The 18,584-nt window shown below is 36.7% G+C and overlaps 4 protein-coding genes across 7 annotated transcripts; 3 read left to right on the forward strand and 1 right to left on the reverse strand.

The window, feature by feature from the left end:
* Window positions 71–1,359, forward strand: LOC105170510. Of its 2 annotated transcripts, none has more exons than XM_011091299.2 (4): window positions 71–102; window positions 199–313; window positions 403–463; window positions 651–1,359. In XM_011091299.2, exons 1-4 carry the CDS (start codon window positions 72–74, stop codon window positions 936–938), a joined length of 495 nt encoding a protein of 164 aa, XP_011089601.1. In that variant the 5' UTR covers window position 71; the 3' UTR covers window positions 939–1,359. The 2 variants fall into 2 exon arrangements, with proteins under 2 accessions (XP_011089601.1, XP_011089610.1); XM_011091308.2 differs by having other exon boundaries at window positions 403–457.
* LOC105170520 lies at window positions 1,361–6,660 on the reverse strand. Of its 3 annotated transcripts, none has more exons than XM_011091337.2 (6): window positions 6,506–6,660; window positions 4,346–4,773; window positions 3,297–3,604; window positions 3,165–3,221; window positions 2,193–2,596; window positions 1,361–1,648 (listed from the first exon to the last, which is right to left on the reverse strand). In XM_011091337.2, exons 2-6 carry the CDS (start codon window positions 4,744–4,746, stop codon window positions 1,391–1,393), a joined length of 1,428 nt encoding a protein of 475 aa, XP_011089639.1. In that variant the 5' UTR covers window positions 4,747–4,773; window positions 6,506–6,660; the 3' UTR covers window positions 1,361–1,390. The 3 variants fall into 3 exon arrangements, with proteins under 3 accessions (XP_011089639.1, XP_011089646.1, XP_011089622.1); XM_011091344.2 differs by having other exon boundaries at window positions 4,346–4,734; window positions 6,506–6,659; XM_011091320.2 differs by having other exon boundaries at window positions 4,346–4,810; window positions 6,506–6,659.
* On the forward strand, window positions 7,474–13,148 carry LOC105170550 (palmitoyl-protein thioesterase 1). The gene is made up of 12 exons (XM_011091356.2): window positions 7,474–7,754; window positions 8,572–8,656; window positions 9,172–9,223; window positions 9,318–9,338; window positions 9,416–9,469; window positions 9,800–9,850; window positions 10,820–10,882; window positions 11,369–11,434; window positions 11,688–11,726; window positions 12,267–12,383; window positions 12,506–12,598; window positions 12,731–13,148. Exons 1-12 carry the CDS (start codon window positions 7,649–7,651, stop codon window positions 12,965–12,967), a joined length of 984 nt encoding a protein of 327 aa, XP_011089658.1. The 5' UTR covers window positions 7,474–7,648; the 3' UTR covers window positions 12,968–13,148.
* Window positions 15,149–18,392, forward strand: LOC105170558 (disease resistance protein At4g27190). The gene has a single exon (XM_011091370.2). The coding sequence runs from the start codon at window positions 15,319–15,321 to the stop codon at window positions 18,259–18,261; it is 2,943 nt and encodes a 980-aa protein (XP_011089672.1). The 5' UTR covers window positions 15,149–15,318; the 3' UTR covers window positions 18,262–18,392.

Consider the following 18,584-nt stretch of genomic DNA (forward strand, 5'->3'; position numbering starts at 1 on the left):
CCCCACCCCGGTCTGTCTCTATACATATATATGTCATTCCCATTCTTATTTCTTATATCAGTATTTCCAAGATGGGTATGATCATGAGTTTCATGGGAAAAGGTCAGAAACTCTCGCAGTTTGTCCTACAATTTGGTTACAACTTGTCTCTTGTTACCAAATTAGTGTTTTGGGCATTTGTTTTGTGCAAAATGGCAGGTTTGCCAACGCAGCAGATGCTGGGCTTGGTGATCGGAACACTTCACAGACAGTTCGTAGAGAAGGAGATCAAAACTTTTGAGGAATTCCATATGGCAATTCTTGATACCTTCAGGTAAGATTTCTTTGTTCACACTTTTTTTGAGTTAGATGACTTCTCAGTTCAGTTCTAAGTTCTAACCATTCCCTTCAATGTATTTTCAGCACTGTCAATGCTGCATTGCCTGGTAAACATTATGATACTCCTTCCCCAAAGGAAGTTGAGGTCTCTCTCTCTCTCTCTCTCTCTCTCTCACACACACACACACACACACATGCATACATACGGCAGATTTGGTAGATAGACTGATCATTTCAAGAAAGGTCAGTTCAGGTGGAATCCCAAAACAGACACACATTATCCCATGCACATACCTGTAGTATAATGGCTTCTAACTCACAATTTGGAACAGGAATGTTTCAGAGAATGGAAGGGGGCAGACGAATCAGAGAAGAAGAGAGTTTTCACTGAATTCATGAAGAAGAAGGTGAATCTCAGCAAGCTGGATGATTCCACCCTCATAACTGGAATATTGACACCTCCGGCTGCTATGGCGGCCAAGAGAGCCAGTGAGAGTGTCCCACAGCTAAAGCTCATCAAGGCCATCCCTGATGTCATTTTCATTCCATCAGCCACCGTGCTGGCTCTCATTTCCGCCAAGATATCCAGGAAGATGTTTCTTAGTAATGTCGCATCATAAATTTACAAGCAAAATGCAGAATTTGATTGATCTATTGCCACTATATTCTCATACTTATCCAACATTAAGTAGTTCAACTATGTAAGTTCTAGGGACATCAGAATTATTACTAAAGTTGAAATTTACATAAATTTGCCATAAAAATTATACTATGGAATACACGTTCCTTGAAAGGTATATGCAGATTTATCAATTTCTACAAGGCATCGATATGTGAGATGCATAGCAAAGAATGGACAAATCCAGAATCTACAGAGTGAAAGGAAAAACAAGAATCAACATTTTTCTTCACAAAAATGTGGTCCTATTTGCAGGCTGAATTCATAAGTTGGGTTGTGACATTTTGCAGGTTTAATGTAAAGTACTGCTTTTCTCTTCCTAAGACTCCATCTTTGATCACTTCTTACTTTCTCATCAAAGACAAATTGCACCCGGTTATTAGGAAACTAACTTCACCTCCGCCGCCCAGCAACTTTTCTTCTCCCCCTCTTCTTCTTGCTTTTCGGGGCAGTAAGCTTTGCGATAGAACGAATTTTGGGAGGTGGTTGATCATCTGTGGGCAGATCAGGTTCTCCCTGGACTGGAGGGGTGGTATTACCCGACCCATCCTTAAGCACCAAAGGCGTTTGGATTGGGGTAATCTTCACTTCCTCGAAACTGTTCATCTCTTCCTTAACCCTCTCATTATCAATAAGAACTCCATCTTCATCCTGAAGGCAAAAAGATTTTATGAGTATAAACATCTAATATAAAATTTTGAGATCATGCCTCCAACAAAATTTGAGTTCCGCTAGAAGTACTATATCCGTATTTTAAAAACATCACCAATGTAGCACCTTGAGGACATACAATTACAAGAGCTATGGTGCAAAAAATATGAACGAACGTATATTGCAAAATAACTGCCACAGAACTTATATTCACTACAAATGTCCCATTTTCATCTCCTGTATGGGCGAACCAACATGACAATGGAACTGAAGATAGCGTGTCAATAAGTGAAAGAAGTATGAATTGAGAAGTGAAACAACTTACAATAACTCACGTGCAATAAGTCAACTACAAAATTCTTACCATGAAGCTAAAAGTGACATACACATGGAGCCTTAGCATGATACACTGTGTTTCAGAAGAATATTTTCGCAGACCAATACAAAGACCTCAGGAATAATATATGGCATTCAGGTGAAAACATGGTATGAGAAGAAGAAAGGTAATGACGTGAAAGCAAGGGAGCATTGATAAAAAACTCACATTTTCATGTGCATCTGCAAAACAAGCATGATCTTTACTTCCATTAGCGTCGGTAGCAACATCTCCTTGACTTGTAACTGCACTTTCAGGCACGAGTGCATTGCCCATGCTATACTCAGATATAAGCTGAGATGCAATATAAGTTCCTACAGCCATTCTGTCCCCACTGTTTGGAGGTGAGGCATTACATGCCATAGGCAAGGTCAAGTCCTCGGTGCCAGAAAACTTTCCAGCATTTTCATGCATTACCTTGTCAACTCTGCTCTTCAGCTTCCCAACTTGTGATTGCAAATAGTCAATCTTCCCGAGTATGTGTTCTAAAGAATTATCACCATCTCCAGGTGCAATGGATAATAGCTCATCATTAATCCAAAACTCATCCTCAGTGTAGACTTTCCGAGTAGCTTCTCCGTCAAAATTCAGAGCAAAAAGAAAGAGAAGAATAAAAAGTAAAAACCATCATCTATAAGAAAAAATATCTCAACTATCTAGGTTATAGTCAAATAGACCAACATTATAAAAGCACAAAATCAGATGCATCTGCCATGTTTCAACACCAGAAGATCCAAGCTAACAAATATTTTGAAGAAAGTATAGCACATGAAAACTCATGCAACTTAAATAAGATTGGCTAACAATCTTAAAATCAAACGAGGATTTATAAGGCAATTGCAGAATAACCTAAAGTAAATTTTGACTAGTGACCAGCTGAAGAACATGTGAAGGAAAATATGAGAGTGAGAAGAGAGGAAATGCGACATAGAAAGCATGAGGAAGGGACCTAATCAGACAAAGTGATACAGGTAAGACTCATCTTGGAGCAATGCAATATAGAAAGCTTAAGGAACCAAGAGATCAGATCATAGTGATATGAGTATATCAGAAAAGCTTTTAGACCATCATTCGGGACACACCGTTTGTTCAACATGCACATATCAAGGCAGGAAACTAATGAAGAAGATCATCTCTCACCTGGATTCTTCAACTCATTACTCATGAGGGCACCTTCAGTAAAGGACTTCCTATTTTCTGCAAAACACCATGTACCAGGCTTAACTGAGGAACCAAGACAAAATTTGATAGCAACAGAGAGGACATTTCTACCATAATATGAAAAAAGGTTGTGATGAGACATATATGCTGCTACATCCATTGTTGCTTCTGTTGTTCTTCTTTTCTTCCTCTTCAGGATGTCACTTCTAGCATTGGTCTGGGAAAATGGAAGTGATTTAACTCCATCTACCAAAATAGAGTTCTCTAACTGAATCTGCTTTTGCTTATTGTATGCTTCAAGTTCTCTGTCATATTGTTGGGCTTGTGACTGCAACTTCTGAATTTGCAACTCAACCCACTTACAACGCCACATAAGAGGTTGAACAAATGACCTCCAATGACTGGTCAGCTTCCTCTTCCTAAGATCAGAAGTGGCAGGCTAAGATGAGTATTTGTAGTGTGATGCGAGTAAAATATATAAATTGTAAGACTTTAAATATGTTCTTCCATTCTTTATTTGAAAAAATATTAATTCAGACATCAATCAAACTGATGAAGGCTGAATCATGCAATAGCTAGGATCCTGTTGGAGTTCAATTCACCTTACTGGAGAGCAGCCAAACAGGGAGTTCTAAGAAGAAAAATGAAACAAACATGTTCCTGCCCAAAGCTACCAGACATTCATATTATGCAACCATTTGTCTACCTCTAGATTTCCCCCAAACTGACACATGAACAACAATCATACAACTCCATTTCCTTATGCTAACAAATGAACCCACATAGTTTTTGATTTTTGTATGGGACAAAGATCACATCCCCATAGCTGTTTAATGTGATCTTATTATGGGTGGTGGACCTCTTATTACGACTTGTCCTAGTTGAATAGTGAAGACATAATCCACTTACACAAATCCCACCAGCCCCTTAACTTTGACTATACAATGCGCCAGAGCAATTCAACCACTGAAATTCTTTGGCTCTTCTAAGCACCTTTCGCTGACCCTCTGCCAATCCAAGGCCACTGATTTTCTAATAAATTTAAAATTTCACTCAGACAAATAGTGTCTTTAAGAGTGTAATAATTTTCATAACTCGGTTTATGGGGGCGAACAAGCAAGGACTTCAAGAAACAGTAAGTGGAAAGAAAAGCTGCATACCTCATTCTAAACTTTTCACCAGATCCATCAATATCTAGTGCCGATGCAGTATCACCATGAAAATCTGACGAAGCTTCAGAGTCACCCAAGGTATCAACATTCTCAACTCCAGAATCGCTGTCATCAAATGAACTTGAGCTCTCAGTTGTGTCCTGGTATGCTGCTTCCACCAGCTCATTGCCCAAAGATTTTGTGCAGTCTGTAATGTTGACATCCTCAGTATTCCGCAGGACTTCCTCAGTCTTCTCAATCAAGTGTGCATCGACTTTATTGTCCTCAGACTTCATTGTAAATTTCATAAGCTCATCTTCAAGTTCTTTGGCAAATATTCCAGTCCCCTTATAGGCTGAAGCTTCCATCTTAGCTTCTAATCTTTTACCAATGTCCATCTCAATTCCCATCAGGCAATACAATCAAATCAGCTCATTCTGAGCATATGCATCAAAACAAGAATACACAGAGCAGCTGCAGTAAATGAAGTCAATAATGTATTGCTCACAATTAGATTGCACAAAACATAAATCGAACAGCCTCATGACATAAAAAGTATGAAACCTATACAGACTAATGAAATGCCATTTCAACATAATGGGCAGAATGTTACAGCCAATCATGAAATGATTGATTTTAGGAAAACAATCAGCTAACCAAATCGCACCGCTATTAACTCAGCAATAAAGCTCGTATTGGCGCAGACATATGGCTACCACGTAAAAAGATAAACTACAAACAAGCAAAGAGATGCATGCCTACTTGAACAGGGCACATACTAATAAACAAACTCTGTCCAAATTCCAGACATCTAAAAGAATATTTTCCCACATCCCAATTATAATCAATAAAAAGATTAACAGCACTGACTGAAGAATCCAGAAAAGATTTACAACAGAATCTCCTAAAGAAATAACAAATAACTTTGAAAAAGAATATCAAAGAAACCAGAAAATCTGACCAAATTTATCATGAAAGACTTGGGTTAGGGGTCTGGATCCAAGAAACAAGGTTTCAGCACACCATCCTCGTGTATCAATAAAGCAAGTACAGATTAATGATTGTATGGATATGGTTTCTCTCACTTGACAAAAGCATGATTTCTCAAATTGTTATGATGCTTGTCAGTAACGAGTCTCGTCTTGACCTCAAACATCATAACAATTCTCTCAATCAACATGGATAATACTCAAAGTCCACTCTGATAGCACCTAAAACAACAGAAGTCTATTTTACCAGGTTGTAGTCTTCTTAACTCTTAATCCCATATAATTCATCCAACTAAAAGATTTAAGTTAGACAACAAGATGATAACTCCGATGAATTGAAAAAAAAGAAATCTTTCCACACGTGTGCGAACATCTTCAATGAGGTTACCATCTATTACAAGCATGATAAGACATACACGCGGCACTGCATACAATGAGAAAACATATTAATGTCACACGTGTATACCGCATGGGGTATGCAAACAAAAGGAGATTACCATCAGTTAAGGCATAAATGTGGGCATATAAGATAGTAATCCTCGCATCGGCTGCATTAAATAAACTCTAGTCGCCATGTACGCAACAAGCTTCGCTATCCATATAAATAAAATCCAACAAAGATTTGATCAACCACATCTCATATATATACACACACCATTTATCTCAGTTGCGCCCAACAAAAATTCTCATGGGTTTGGTTTTGATTTGTCAGTCTTTAATTAAAATCCATAAAATCTTATATGATTCCCGAACTTTCGACATTCATACTCAAATCAATGCCCAAGCACCGTATATAAACACACAGACATATACATACATAAACACGTATGCTTAGATATTTATGGGCTGCCCAGTTGAGTAAAGCGTAAGCACAAATATGGCGAAAACATAGAATTTGAAGCAAAAATAAAAAATAAAAAATAACTCATCAAATTAAACTTTAACGAAGATGATCAGGCTTCAAGTCCTAATCAAACGACAAAACAGAATGAATTGGAAGAAGAAGGAAGGAATTATGAAAAAAAAAAAACTCAAAAAATTCCATCTTGATTCACCGATAAAAAATTCCTTCAAAACCCAAAATTCCATTAAATCAAAATTGACGACATATCAAGCAAATCTCAGCAAAGCAAACAGCCGGAAAACAAATGGGTTCATGAAAACCATCAAGAAATAATACCTGGTTTGGATTTGAATTGTTAATTGTCACCAAGAGTGCATGTTAAGGGGGTAGAAAGGTTTTGGTTCTGAAGGATTCCGGTGACCAAAATCTCTGGGTGTTTATGTACGGAAAGTGAAGTGGTGTGAGCGAGTGAAGGTGATAAATAGAATTGCAGATATCTGAGCTGTCATTTCGGTCAACCTCTGCCATTTCTTTTCCTTTTTTGCTTTCTCCAATTTCTTTGCTTTTTTATTTTTTAATTAATTCAATTTTTCTTCTCCTTAAAGGTAATTTGTTTTTTTTCATTTCATCAAATAAATATGAGAAATTTAAGTGACATTTAATTATTTTCTTATACAATGTATTTTTCTATAATGTAATTATACGGCTTAAATTAATAAAGTACTCCAAAATAGGTGATTATTTCGTATAAAAATTTCAAAATTCACGTATATAAATGTATATACACATCTACTAAACTAAACGTATTTATTCAAACTCCCTTCACTTAATAAATAATAAGATGTATGATAAGTTATTCATTTATTTATTTTGTTTTGAATTTATAAATATTATACTTGATAGATGTATAATAAATTAATTGAGTGGATGATATTTTTTAAAAGTCAGTCACCCTTAGATTCAATGAACTAAAATGCCAAACATAATATGTGTTTATCATTTTACCACTCAAGAATGATAAAAATTCAAAAAAGCACAATTTAAAAAAAAATAATAATAATAATAATAAAAAGGCCCACCATTTTCTTGTAGATTTGGCCACGAAAGTCAAAGATACAATGGAGAAATGCACGTAGTACTGATTTGCCCCCAAATATTTTGGTCTTACCCAAAAGTTCTTGTATTAGCAACTAAATGACAAATTATCACATGAAAAAGTGAGAAAATATTTAATAATTCATTTACAATTCTTGAATAGTCAACTCCGCATGGATAATCTGTTCGTTCCTTCGTTCCCCACGTTTCTTGATTTGTTTACTATGTCTCATATCTACCAACCAATTATCAAGAAGAAAGAGAGAAAAAGGAAAGAGAAAAGCCAACGAACATTTTTCACACGCAAACTGTAAAAATTTCTGGGACTTGGAAAAGAATTGGCCACTTAAATCAGCTTATCCGAACTCCCTTTTTGCAGAATAGATGGCCACTTTGAAGTGTTTCTTGATAACGGTCACCGTAGTTTACGCAGTTGCATTGTTTCTGGTTCCACGAACTGCGTATTCCATTCCCTTTGTCGTCTTCCATGGTAATTTTCTCTGGGTTGTGTTAGGTTTGCTTGTATACTGTTATATTGTGGTTTGATGATTTGCTGTCTTTGGCTTTGTTTGATTTGTTGTGGGTTATATTTCATCAGTGTGTATACCGTACTGATCGATTGTTGTTGGAGTGAATGCTATCTTAGTTTTGTGTACACTTTCTGTTCTTGACGTAGTTAATAATTATGTTTGCGGCCACTTTAGAAGTTAGTGATTCTACCTTTAATTGCCAGTTTAGAACCAGAATCTTTCTCTTGCTTGCTATGTTTTGATGATTTTTGGGCCTGTTGGAGATCAATTTGGTGCTTTTCAGTTACTGTTTTTGTCTTTCTTGGAAATGGTCAACTCTGGAAAGAACAAAGATGCGATCTTTCTTAATCTTCTTTCGACTTTTCTCTTATTTCCTAATGACTTATGCTCAGAACCCATTTCCCAAAAGGCTCTGCATTTCCACATTTTATCTTCCCTCTTGACAGGCTAGGCAGATGGATGCTTCAAATGCCGTTTACATCTCATGTGTGTTAGTTTCTGCATTGTTGAATAATATTTGGTAAAAAGCAAGGGAATGAGTAAGAGAAACTGTGTACGACTGGGATCAATTAAAGCATTGTCGGATCTTGGTGTTGCTTTTGTTGGTGGTTCTTGTCTTGTCCACGCCGACATTTTCTTTTCCTTTTTTGTCCCCATTACATTCCGGTTATCATAATTCAGAATGGAACCTTATAGAATTTTTGCGGTTGCATCGACTAACTTATGAGTCCTCATTGAGTAACTAGATATGATTTTCCATTTCAAAAAATATTGCAGGAATCTCGGACAGCTGCAGGAATAGAGGAGTCGCACATTTTACCACTCTTCTTAGTAATTGGTCTGGTTCGCAGGGATATTGCATGTAAGCTCTTATTGCTTCAATTGTGTAAGACTTTAGTCTAAACTAGATAAAGCATATATCTATCTACATACTTTCATTTCGGTTTTACTGGAAATGGATGTAAAAGGTGCATCAAAACCTATTTATATGTCAAGATATCTGCTTAAGCATTACCAATATTTTGACGGCCCAAGTAAGTCCAAAACGATTGCAGGCATTGAATACTGGGTTTTCTATTCCTTCGAATGCACTGGAATAAAGCTCTGACTGAAGGCTTCTTCTGATCTCTCTCTTTTCACAAAGAATGAGCCTTGTATGTTTCTTGTAATAGCTTTCCCAGAAAAGACTGAATAAGTTTATCTTATCGAGGATAAGAGATTGAAGAAGAATTTGTGCTTATAGGCGTTGCTCTGTCTCCTGAGCATAGTTATTTCTTAGCTATGGGTTGCTTCCTTTTTCTTCTAACAATGGATTTGGTTTTGGTTTCTAGTCTAATCATCACTCTACCTCTTGGTTTTTCTTCCGTTTTTCTGCAGCGAAATTGGAAATGGTGCATGGGATTCATGGACAATGCCCTTCTTTAAACAGGTTCGTTGGTTATCCATGAAAATACGTGCCAATTTATGCATCTCTATGAACAGTAAAATGACAATTGACTTAACCTTTTGGTTCTATGATGTAGACAGCCATTGCTTGTGAGAAGGTATTCTAGCTTTGTCTGAAGAGTTCACTTTATTGTCCTGGAAATCCTTTCTCAGACAGGATGCCTTCAACCTACAGGTGAAGCAAATGAGTGAGCTCAGTCAAGGTTACAACATCATCGGGCTCTCCCAGGTGAAAATATATTTCGACATCCATCAATCATGTCCTTTGTGCAGAATCTTGTTATTTTTTTCAAACTTCTGTACTAATGTAGAATTTCCAGAATCCAGGTGCAAAGTTCTGTTTCTGTGCTCTATGATAAGGAAATAGAATGTTATGCTCAATGAAGTCCAAATCAATGCTGTACATGACATTTGAACTATTTTTTCCTTTGGGTAGCAAAAATGTGAAGTCATAATAGTGATAACTGATAATGAGCCAAGTATTTACTGCCATTCTTTTATACTCTTCACATGGTTTGACATCTTGATGGACATTTCTTTCTAATCTCATGCTTTTCAGGGTAATATGGTTGGCAGAGGAGTCGTTGAGTTCTGTGATGGAGGACCTCCTGTAAGGACTGATCTGAGGCACTTCAATAAATAATTTTAGCAACAATACTTCTATGGATTATCAAGTCATCATTCTTTATTACGTTCCTTTTATCGAATTCTTTTAATTTCCACATTTTGCGTAACTGATAACTGACCAAATTGTAGCACATCACACTATCTTTATACAAACAGTAACGGACCTGATGTTAGAAAGCACAATGTTATATCTTTGATGTTTGTACCTGAGTGGTAACCCCTACTTTCTTCAATATACGATTCAATTCAAGGTGAATATTATTCTATTGAACTTGCATTTATTTCTTGCAGTTTGATTCTTCAGGAGTATTTACTGTTAGGCGAAATTCAAGTAGTAGGATAACCTTGCTAAATGACAAATATTTTTTCACCATAACTGCACATTAACAGCAAGATCTCAATTCAGGCAACCTTGCACTTTCTGCCTAATTCTGCTTAAAAATACTTAACGAATGAGCAGCAGCAATTCCATTGATACTTCAAAACAATCACCCAGATTGACATCTTCAAAGGATTCTAGGCACAATTTTCCATCTTTGCATCCTTTTCTCCAATGTGTGAAGGAGAGCTAAGAGTTGGTAGGAATTCTAATCCCTGGATTTACAAAATGTCGTGAAGGAAAGCTACCTTCACAGAGGTAACACTTTCAGAGTAAATTCCAGGTCAAGGATCCCTTTGAAATTGATCGAGTTGAACTTCTTCAGGGCAGTCGCTGATAAAGCTTTCATCCTTCTTGAAAATCCTTACGGAAACTTTGTTTATGCTCGAAGTCATTTCTGTTGTATTCCAGTACTTGATGTTTCCGGAGTTATCTTTTTTTTTAAAAAATTGCCTTGATTGGCTGTTAGCTTGATTTTCTTGGTACCGTCAGGCTTAGTTAATGCCAAAGTTCTTGTTACTCTTCAAACTAATTAAGGATCATGTATACTTCATATTTCTTACATTGGCACAGGTGAGAAATCTTATATCTCTGGCAGGTCCACATGCTGGCATAGCAGCTGTCCCCCTATGCGGAGTGAGTTTTCGTTGTATCATTGTTAAATATTCTGCAATATCCATTTCTTGTTTCGTATCATTGGCGAGGAGAATAGTAAGAGCGCTGAAGATTTTTGAGATGCAAATTTAATATTACAATCCTGCTCATAAGTTAAAGTCGTCATGTTCTGGAATCAAAGAGTATCAGTTGGTAGAATAATTCATGCTTGGGATGGGGATACAGTGAAATTGGACTAACTGTTACCTAGGGCGATCCTAGCTCCTACTCATACATCCAAAATTATCTACTCAATTTATAATGCTTAAGTACATGAATACAATAGCCATGAGAATAGATAAACTTGTATGTTAAACAACTTTCTCCGGAATCCTCAGGTAAACTCTATATGATAAGGAGTTTTTTGCCCCATAAAGTCCTATTGATTTTCGTGAAGAACTTCATCTCCTTTCCACATCGAAACGGTTTGTTATGACTATCTGGTTTACTTATGCCTTGCTTTGGCAGTCAGCTGAGGTTTGCATTCTAGTGGACCTTCTGATCGAGTTGGCAATTTACAGCAATTTTGTTCAGGTTCGATTTACTCCGCTCATTGTTTGATTTAAATGTCACACAGATTCTACTCTGCACATTCCCACTGATAAAGGAAATCAAATGCTGCTTTGCTTCGTGCAGCTGCAACATATCCTTTATTTTGATGTATATCCTTTCCAATTAGTACTTATTCTTGGTAATTTAGCTAGCTACCTTGTTCTCAAGTCAAATATTCTCTTCAATTACGTACACATTGCACAATTTGAATTGTCTCAGCGTTATGTGACGGCAGGAACACTTGGCCCCTGCTTCCTACATCAAGATTCCCACGGTAAGCGATCTTCTTTTACAACTTTGTTTCTTTTCATACACCAATTCTACTGCATGATGGAGGCATCAAATTACGACAATGTCCTTCCACCTTAAAACTCTCAGTGGGACATTTCCGCTGCATTTTTTCTGAGGCTGCAATGTGGATTTTTCCATAAATTGGTAGGAAAGAGACTTGGTCCTACGTACTTATCAGGTCTGAGCATACTTCAACTATATGTTTAAGCTGTCGATGGAGAAGAACAGTTGTCTTTACTGTTTCCCTATGCATCTTCACGTGTAAGCATCTGGAGATATTAGACTCCCCCTTTGAATATTAAATATAATGGAGAGAAGGAAAGGGAAGGAAGAGCATATGTAATCTCGGTCATATATTTAGAACAAATAAGTACAAATTTTGTTTAGCATTTTTCCATCACCAAGATCTATGCTCTAAATGTAATGTCAATGTCTTCTCTCTTCAAAAGCTAAACATAGTACTTGGACTTATCTGTCTGCCAGGGTTGCACATAGTTCTGTCTTACCTCGTTGTCTTTGCCAGGACATAGATGCGTACAGAAAAGGATGCAAGTTCCTCCCTAAGCTTAATAATGAAATATACAAGAATTCCACGTACAAGGAGCGCTTTTCTAGCTTGGAGAACTTAGTGCTTATCAAGGTAAGTTAGAAGCTCAGTTCTGTTCCTTGACTACACAAAACCGTACATTTCTTACATTCTGTCTAGTGCTTGAAAATATTAATCATGGCTCAAGCTTTTATTTTCTTCACTGTCCTAATCAGTTCGAGAAGGATGACATTCTGGTCCCAAAAGAGACCTCTTGGTTTGGATATTTTCCAGATGGTTCTTGGGACACCGTCTTACCTGCACAAGAGGTATCTGCATTTCATCGTTCACCTTCATATTTTCTTACACGTACATATGGTGTATATCAATGAATACTTAGCAAGAACAATACAAACACACACAGCCACATTATATAACTGTCTTTGTAACGAATCCTTCAGACGACCCTCTATACCGAAGATTGGATTGGCCTGAAAACATTGGATGAAGCTGGGAAAGTGAAGTTTGTAAGCGTGTCGGGTGGTCATCTTGAAATTTCTTACAGCGAGATGAAAAAATACATACTCCCTTACTTGGTGGAAAATGCAAATGTACAGGCAAGACTGTCAGAATCATCTCATTCTTGGTCCCGGTCTGGCCATCAGACTCAGACTCTCAACCTCTATGCTTCACATTGAAGACATTAATTTTCTTGAGTACAAGTAAAAATAAATAAACAAGAATGATATTATTTTTTACTAATTCTTAATCATTATAATTAGTTACTCTGATTGAAATCGGGTTTTTCACGGTTCTTATTACTTTTGTATGACTACTTTGTATCACTTTTTTGCTATGTTAATTTTTCATCTATAATTACAATAATTTCGTTTATTTTTATTTTATTATATCTATGCCTTTTAATGTGCATACTTTTTTTTTTTTTTTTTTTTTTTTTTGTGCATCTATAAATCTCAAAATATTATTAAGGGCATTTTGATCAATAAATTATAAAAACACATTTTGGGAAGAAACAAAATTAAAAATATTATTATTTTTTACCCCAAGCCCCAATGTTTTGATGTCATCATTGTCCCAATGGTTATGCATCAAATTTTAAGGTAATTGTGAAATTCTCCGATTTTATTTTTGAATTGTATAATTTTCTTTCTTCTTTTGATGAACATCTATTTATGTATGTATATAAAGTGAGAATATGGTCAGTGTTTTGTATTTTCTCCTTTTGCGTTGAAACATTTTTACTTTATATAATTCATATTTAACTAGAAATCGTGACGTGCAATAAATGTGTATAAATACATATATATTTTTTCTAAAGTAAATATAAATTCCTTCATTCAACTACAAAAGCATTAAAATTTTATAATATTATTTATGTTTTGATCATCGAATTGTTAGCATATATAATTTTATTTTTAAATAATTTGATAATAATTATTTGATTTAATTGATAAAGAAACCATTTACTTCTGTTATTTTCAATTCACTTTTTAAATTGAATTGGTACTATTAAATTAAATAAAAAATTGAAAATTTTCTTTTTGTATTCACCATGATTATATTTTATGATATTGTATTAAACCAATTAATAAAAATATAAAAATAATCATGCTCAAAGATCCAATATTAAGTAATTAATGGCCTTGCATGAGGATCAAAATGGCAATAATTTCTTTCCTGCTCTCATTGTTTAAGTTTTCAGACAGCTGTAGAATCAGTGGTCTTCCTTCCATGGAGGTATTGTCTTCGGCTGTGGGTGCAGTGCTGGCAGAACCCTATCAGGCATCATTTGCGTTTGTGCGTGTCAACCTAGAACGGCTATAATTGAAACCCTCAAAGACAGTAGTTTATTGGAGCATGATGGATAGGGAGTCAACAGTGAAGATACACACTGTCGTTCGTGATTTTTCTGCGTGGACTTCATCTTCACTGAAAAATGAGTGCACAAGATGAGAGAGGATGAGGTTTTAGACAAGTCTTGCAAGAGAGAGTTTCATTTATGTGTAATGAAATCAGGGAGCCGCCTGCTGCTATGAGAGAATTTGCATGTTCTTGTTTTTGTTTTACATGTTGATACATTTGCTGAGGGATAATTTGTATATTAATTAAATAATTAATATTTAATTATTAAAATGTGTGATTTATATAGAGATTCAGTTAAAAAAAATTAATATAATAATTTATATTTAAATTAAAAATTGATATAAATAATAAAAAATATATGGGGTTATATTACTCATTTTTATAAATATTATTTTACCACTCATTCTACCTTTGGATAATTACAGAAACATTTATAAGGCCATTTCTATGTTTACAAAATTATTTTAAAGATTGACCTAGTCAACAATGGCTTTTTCGAATTTTAAAGTTGTCAGGTTGGTTTTTGTAATTTTCTAAAAGATAGAAATAGTTTATATAAAAAGACAATATGTAAAGAGTGTAAATATAATCATCTCTTTTTTAAAAAGCGAGTTACTATTTATCATTTCAGAAGACAACAAACACAAAAAATATCTCTCCAGACAAAAACTGACTTGAAAAATGTTCATTGTGTCGGAAATAATTTTTTCATTCATTAAATTACTCAAAATCCCAACTACGTCTGAACATATGTTAAAAGTCGTGAAATTTGGATTTGGACTAAAGTCAAGCCTGTTTACTTATATTTTTATTTCAAGTTTCAATCTTTTGAATAGTAATTAAAGTAAAAATATATTTATTTATACTTAATTAATTTAAATATATTCTTATTTCACATAAATATATATATATATATATACAAAATTAAAGACAAATCTTTTACACCTAAAATTGAAAATAACAATTAAACAAACAAATATCACTTTAACGCGAAAATAGGAAGTTTGATTGAGACAAGTATGGAATCTCCGGAAACACAGAGTTGGATTTCAAAAATAACAACTTTATCAGCAGCAGCCCATGTTTTGCAGCAGTAGTTGGGGTTTTCTTGAATAATACTCATTCCAGTTTTCAGCTGTAGAATTATCAGTGGTCTTCGTCTTCCATGGAGGTATTGGCTTCATCTGTGGGTGCGCTGCTGGCAGAACCCTGCCGAGCACTATTTATCTATCTGCTTGCCAAGCTCAAGAATCCCTTCCGCTTCCCCGCAAACTTAAGAGATCTAGACACAGAAATGGAGGTTCTTATCCAGCTTAGAGATCAGTGGAGCCAACATCTGCAGTTGCTTGCCCAAGCCGGACTGGAAGAACCACCTCAAGTCAGAGACCGGCTGAGACAAGTGCACACATTGGAAGACCGAGTGCGCTCTTTGAAACAAGACTATGCCAGAAACTCTGAGCGTTCTTGTTGTTTGCGTTGCAGCAGGTTGTCTGACGATGTGGTCATTCTGCTTGGCGAGGCAAAACAACTCAAAAGTGATTGGGAAATGCCAGATGATACGAATCCAGATCCCACAACTGTGAGGACTGAACATATGCCGGCTCCAGCTATTGAAGATCAAGCAACGGCCTCAAGAAATATGGCGAAAGTCATGGATTTGTTGCGCAGGGAGGATGTTCAGAGGATCGGCATCTGGGGCATGGGAGGGGTGGGGAAAACTACCCTCGTGCGGAACATCAACAACAAACTCGGTGGTTTGGATTCTTTCAACATTGTCATGTGGATCACGGTGTCTAATAGATACCAGGAAGCAGAATCGGATCTGAGAAAGATCCAGAACCTGATCGCTGAAAGATTGAAGCTAGAGCTACGTGAAGAAAGCATGGAGACAAGGACCAGTAAGTTGCGTGCAAGGCTTATGATGGAGAAAACTTTTGTCCTCATTCTTGATGATGTTTGGAATCCAATTGATTTGGACCGTCTTGGAATTCCAGAGCCTCAAGTCCTCAGGGGAGGCAAAATAATATTAACAACAAGATCTTCTGATGTTTGTTCGCAGATGGCTGATGTCCCACTCAAAATTGAGGCACTAAATGAGGATGAAGCATGGAGCTTGTTCTGCAAGAGTGCAGGAGACGTAGCAACTTGGGAAGAAATCGAGCCACTCGCAAAGGCTATTACTGAAGAATGTGGTGGACTACCCCTGGCTATCAATGTGGTCGGGGCGTCTCTAAAGCGGAAGAGTGTGGTCGAGGTTTGGAAGGATGCTCTAAACGCACTGCGCAGGTCAGAGCCGCCAATTGGAAGTGGGCTTGAGGATAAAGTGTACAATCCTATCAAGTGGAGTTATGATCTACTGCCCGATGAATGCATGAAATCTTGTTTTCTGTTTTGTTGCTTGTTCCCGGAAGACTATCTGATTGATAAGAAAAGGCTTGTCAGATATTGGTCAGCTGAAGGGCTGCTTAAGGAGCACGACGATATTGAGGACGAGATGAGCCGAGGAATAACTATAATTGAAATCCTCAAGGACCGCAGCTTATTAGAGGACGGAATTCTGTCTGTGAAAATACATGATATCATTCGCGATGTTTCTATATGGATTACATCTTTGCCGGAAAATGAGTGCAGATCCCTTGTTAGGTCAGGAATAGACCTCGAGGAGATGAGAGAGGATGGACTTTCAGTCAACTCTTACAATAGAGTTTCATTTATGTGTAACAGAATCAGGAAATTGCCTGGTGCTTCGCAAGAATGTCCAACAGTAGTAAGTTTGCTACTACAAGAAAATCAGGAGCTGGAGCATATTCCAGACGACTTCCTGCCAGCTTTCAAATCCCTGAAAATCTTGGATTTAACCTACTGCGACCGCATCAAGTCTTTGCCCCCTTGTCTCGATCAACTTGGTGAGCTTCGACTTCTTTTTTTAGAAAACTGCAATGATCTTGAAACATTGCCTCCAGTTGGAGGGCTTGCTAAACTCCAAGTGCTAGATTGCAGCCATACAAGCATTGCCGCATTGCCCCAAGGTATGGAAAAGTTAACCAGCCTGAGACAATTGAATTTGTCATACAACCCTAGACTAGCAGACATTCCTGTTGGACTTATGTCTGGTTTGTCTAACCTAGAGGACCTAGACCTGACTGATAATGGGCAATTGAAGTTTATTGGAGAGAACGGAGAGATACTATCCCAATTAAGAGAAATAATGTCCCTCAAGCGATTAAGTTGTTTGAACATTGAGCTGGGCAGCTCTGGCTGCACTCTAGAAACAACTGATTCTCTTCTCAATTGGACGAAGAATCTTAATCAATTTAATTTCTTTTTTGGTGCCACCGGATATTCTAGTGGGTTGGGTGTTAGCAAGGGGAAGCAATTGATATTCAAGGATATCCACCAATGGGGAGAACGGATTGAGTGGTTGTTTGCAAATACGACTCACATTCGTTTCGACAGTTGCAAGCGCTTAAATACCATGTTTGAGAAATTAGTAGCAAACAGGGGTGAAGTCGGTTGTTTCAATACTGTAAAATTACTTGAGTTCAGTTCATATACAGGTAGCTTTAGAGTTGGGAGTAATGCAAAGTTGGACATTCTACCAAATTTGGAGACTGTATTCCTTTATGATGTCACCGATCTTTCCTGCTTTTCAACTTTAGCGCCTCAACTAGGACTCAAGTTTTCCAAGCTGAGATCCATTGATGTTGACTCATGCAAACAGTTGAAATATTTAATCTCCATTGGCACTACAATACTCTCACTGGAAAAGCTCGAGTATATAAGTATCACATCCTGTGAGCGAGTGGAAGAAGTGTTCAATTTTGATCAGAATTCGAGCCTTCAGGATTATGTCTTCCCGAACCTGAGAACAATTCCATTGCGTAATTGTCCGGCACTGAGGTTTGTGAGTGAGCAGAATAGAGTAGTATGCCCACGTTTAGAGGAGGTATACGTGCGGCTTTGCCCTCTCCTGAAGAAGTTGCCTCTGACAGCCCAAAATGTTGGCACCATCAAGACAATTAGAGGAGAGCAGGAGTGGTGGGATGAGCTGGAGTGGGAAAATGATGGCATGAGGAACGCCATATACCCCTGTTTTAGGCCATGGTAGATATATTGAGCGTAACTGTGAATTTCTTCCAATCTTTCAATTGTATAATCTTTTTTTCAGCATTTGATTAAGATCCCCATGCATTTATACTTGTGAAATATAGAAAATATGTGTTACATTCTTTCTGCTCCAAATCGTAGTATTCATTTTTATTGTAGATTTAAGTGAAGTTTTTGTTTAACTCACCCTTAAAAATAGTTGTTGCCGATGTTGAATAAGTATTTTAAATAAAAATACACAGACACACACCCACGTATATATGGATACACACACTAGTATACAAGAGAACATTCTATCGTATCAATTTTTTAATATATAAATTT

The sequence above is a fragment of the Sesamum indicum genome, linkage group LG1 (genome assembly GCF_000512975.1).
Source record: "Sesamum indicum cultivar Zhongzhi No. 13 linkage group LG1, S_indicum_v1.0, whole genome shotgun sequence".
NCBI lineage: Eukaryota > Viridiplantae > Streptophyta > Magnoliopsida > Lamiales > Pedaliaceae > Sesamum > Sesamum indicum.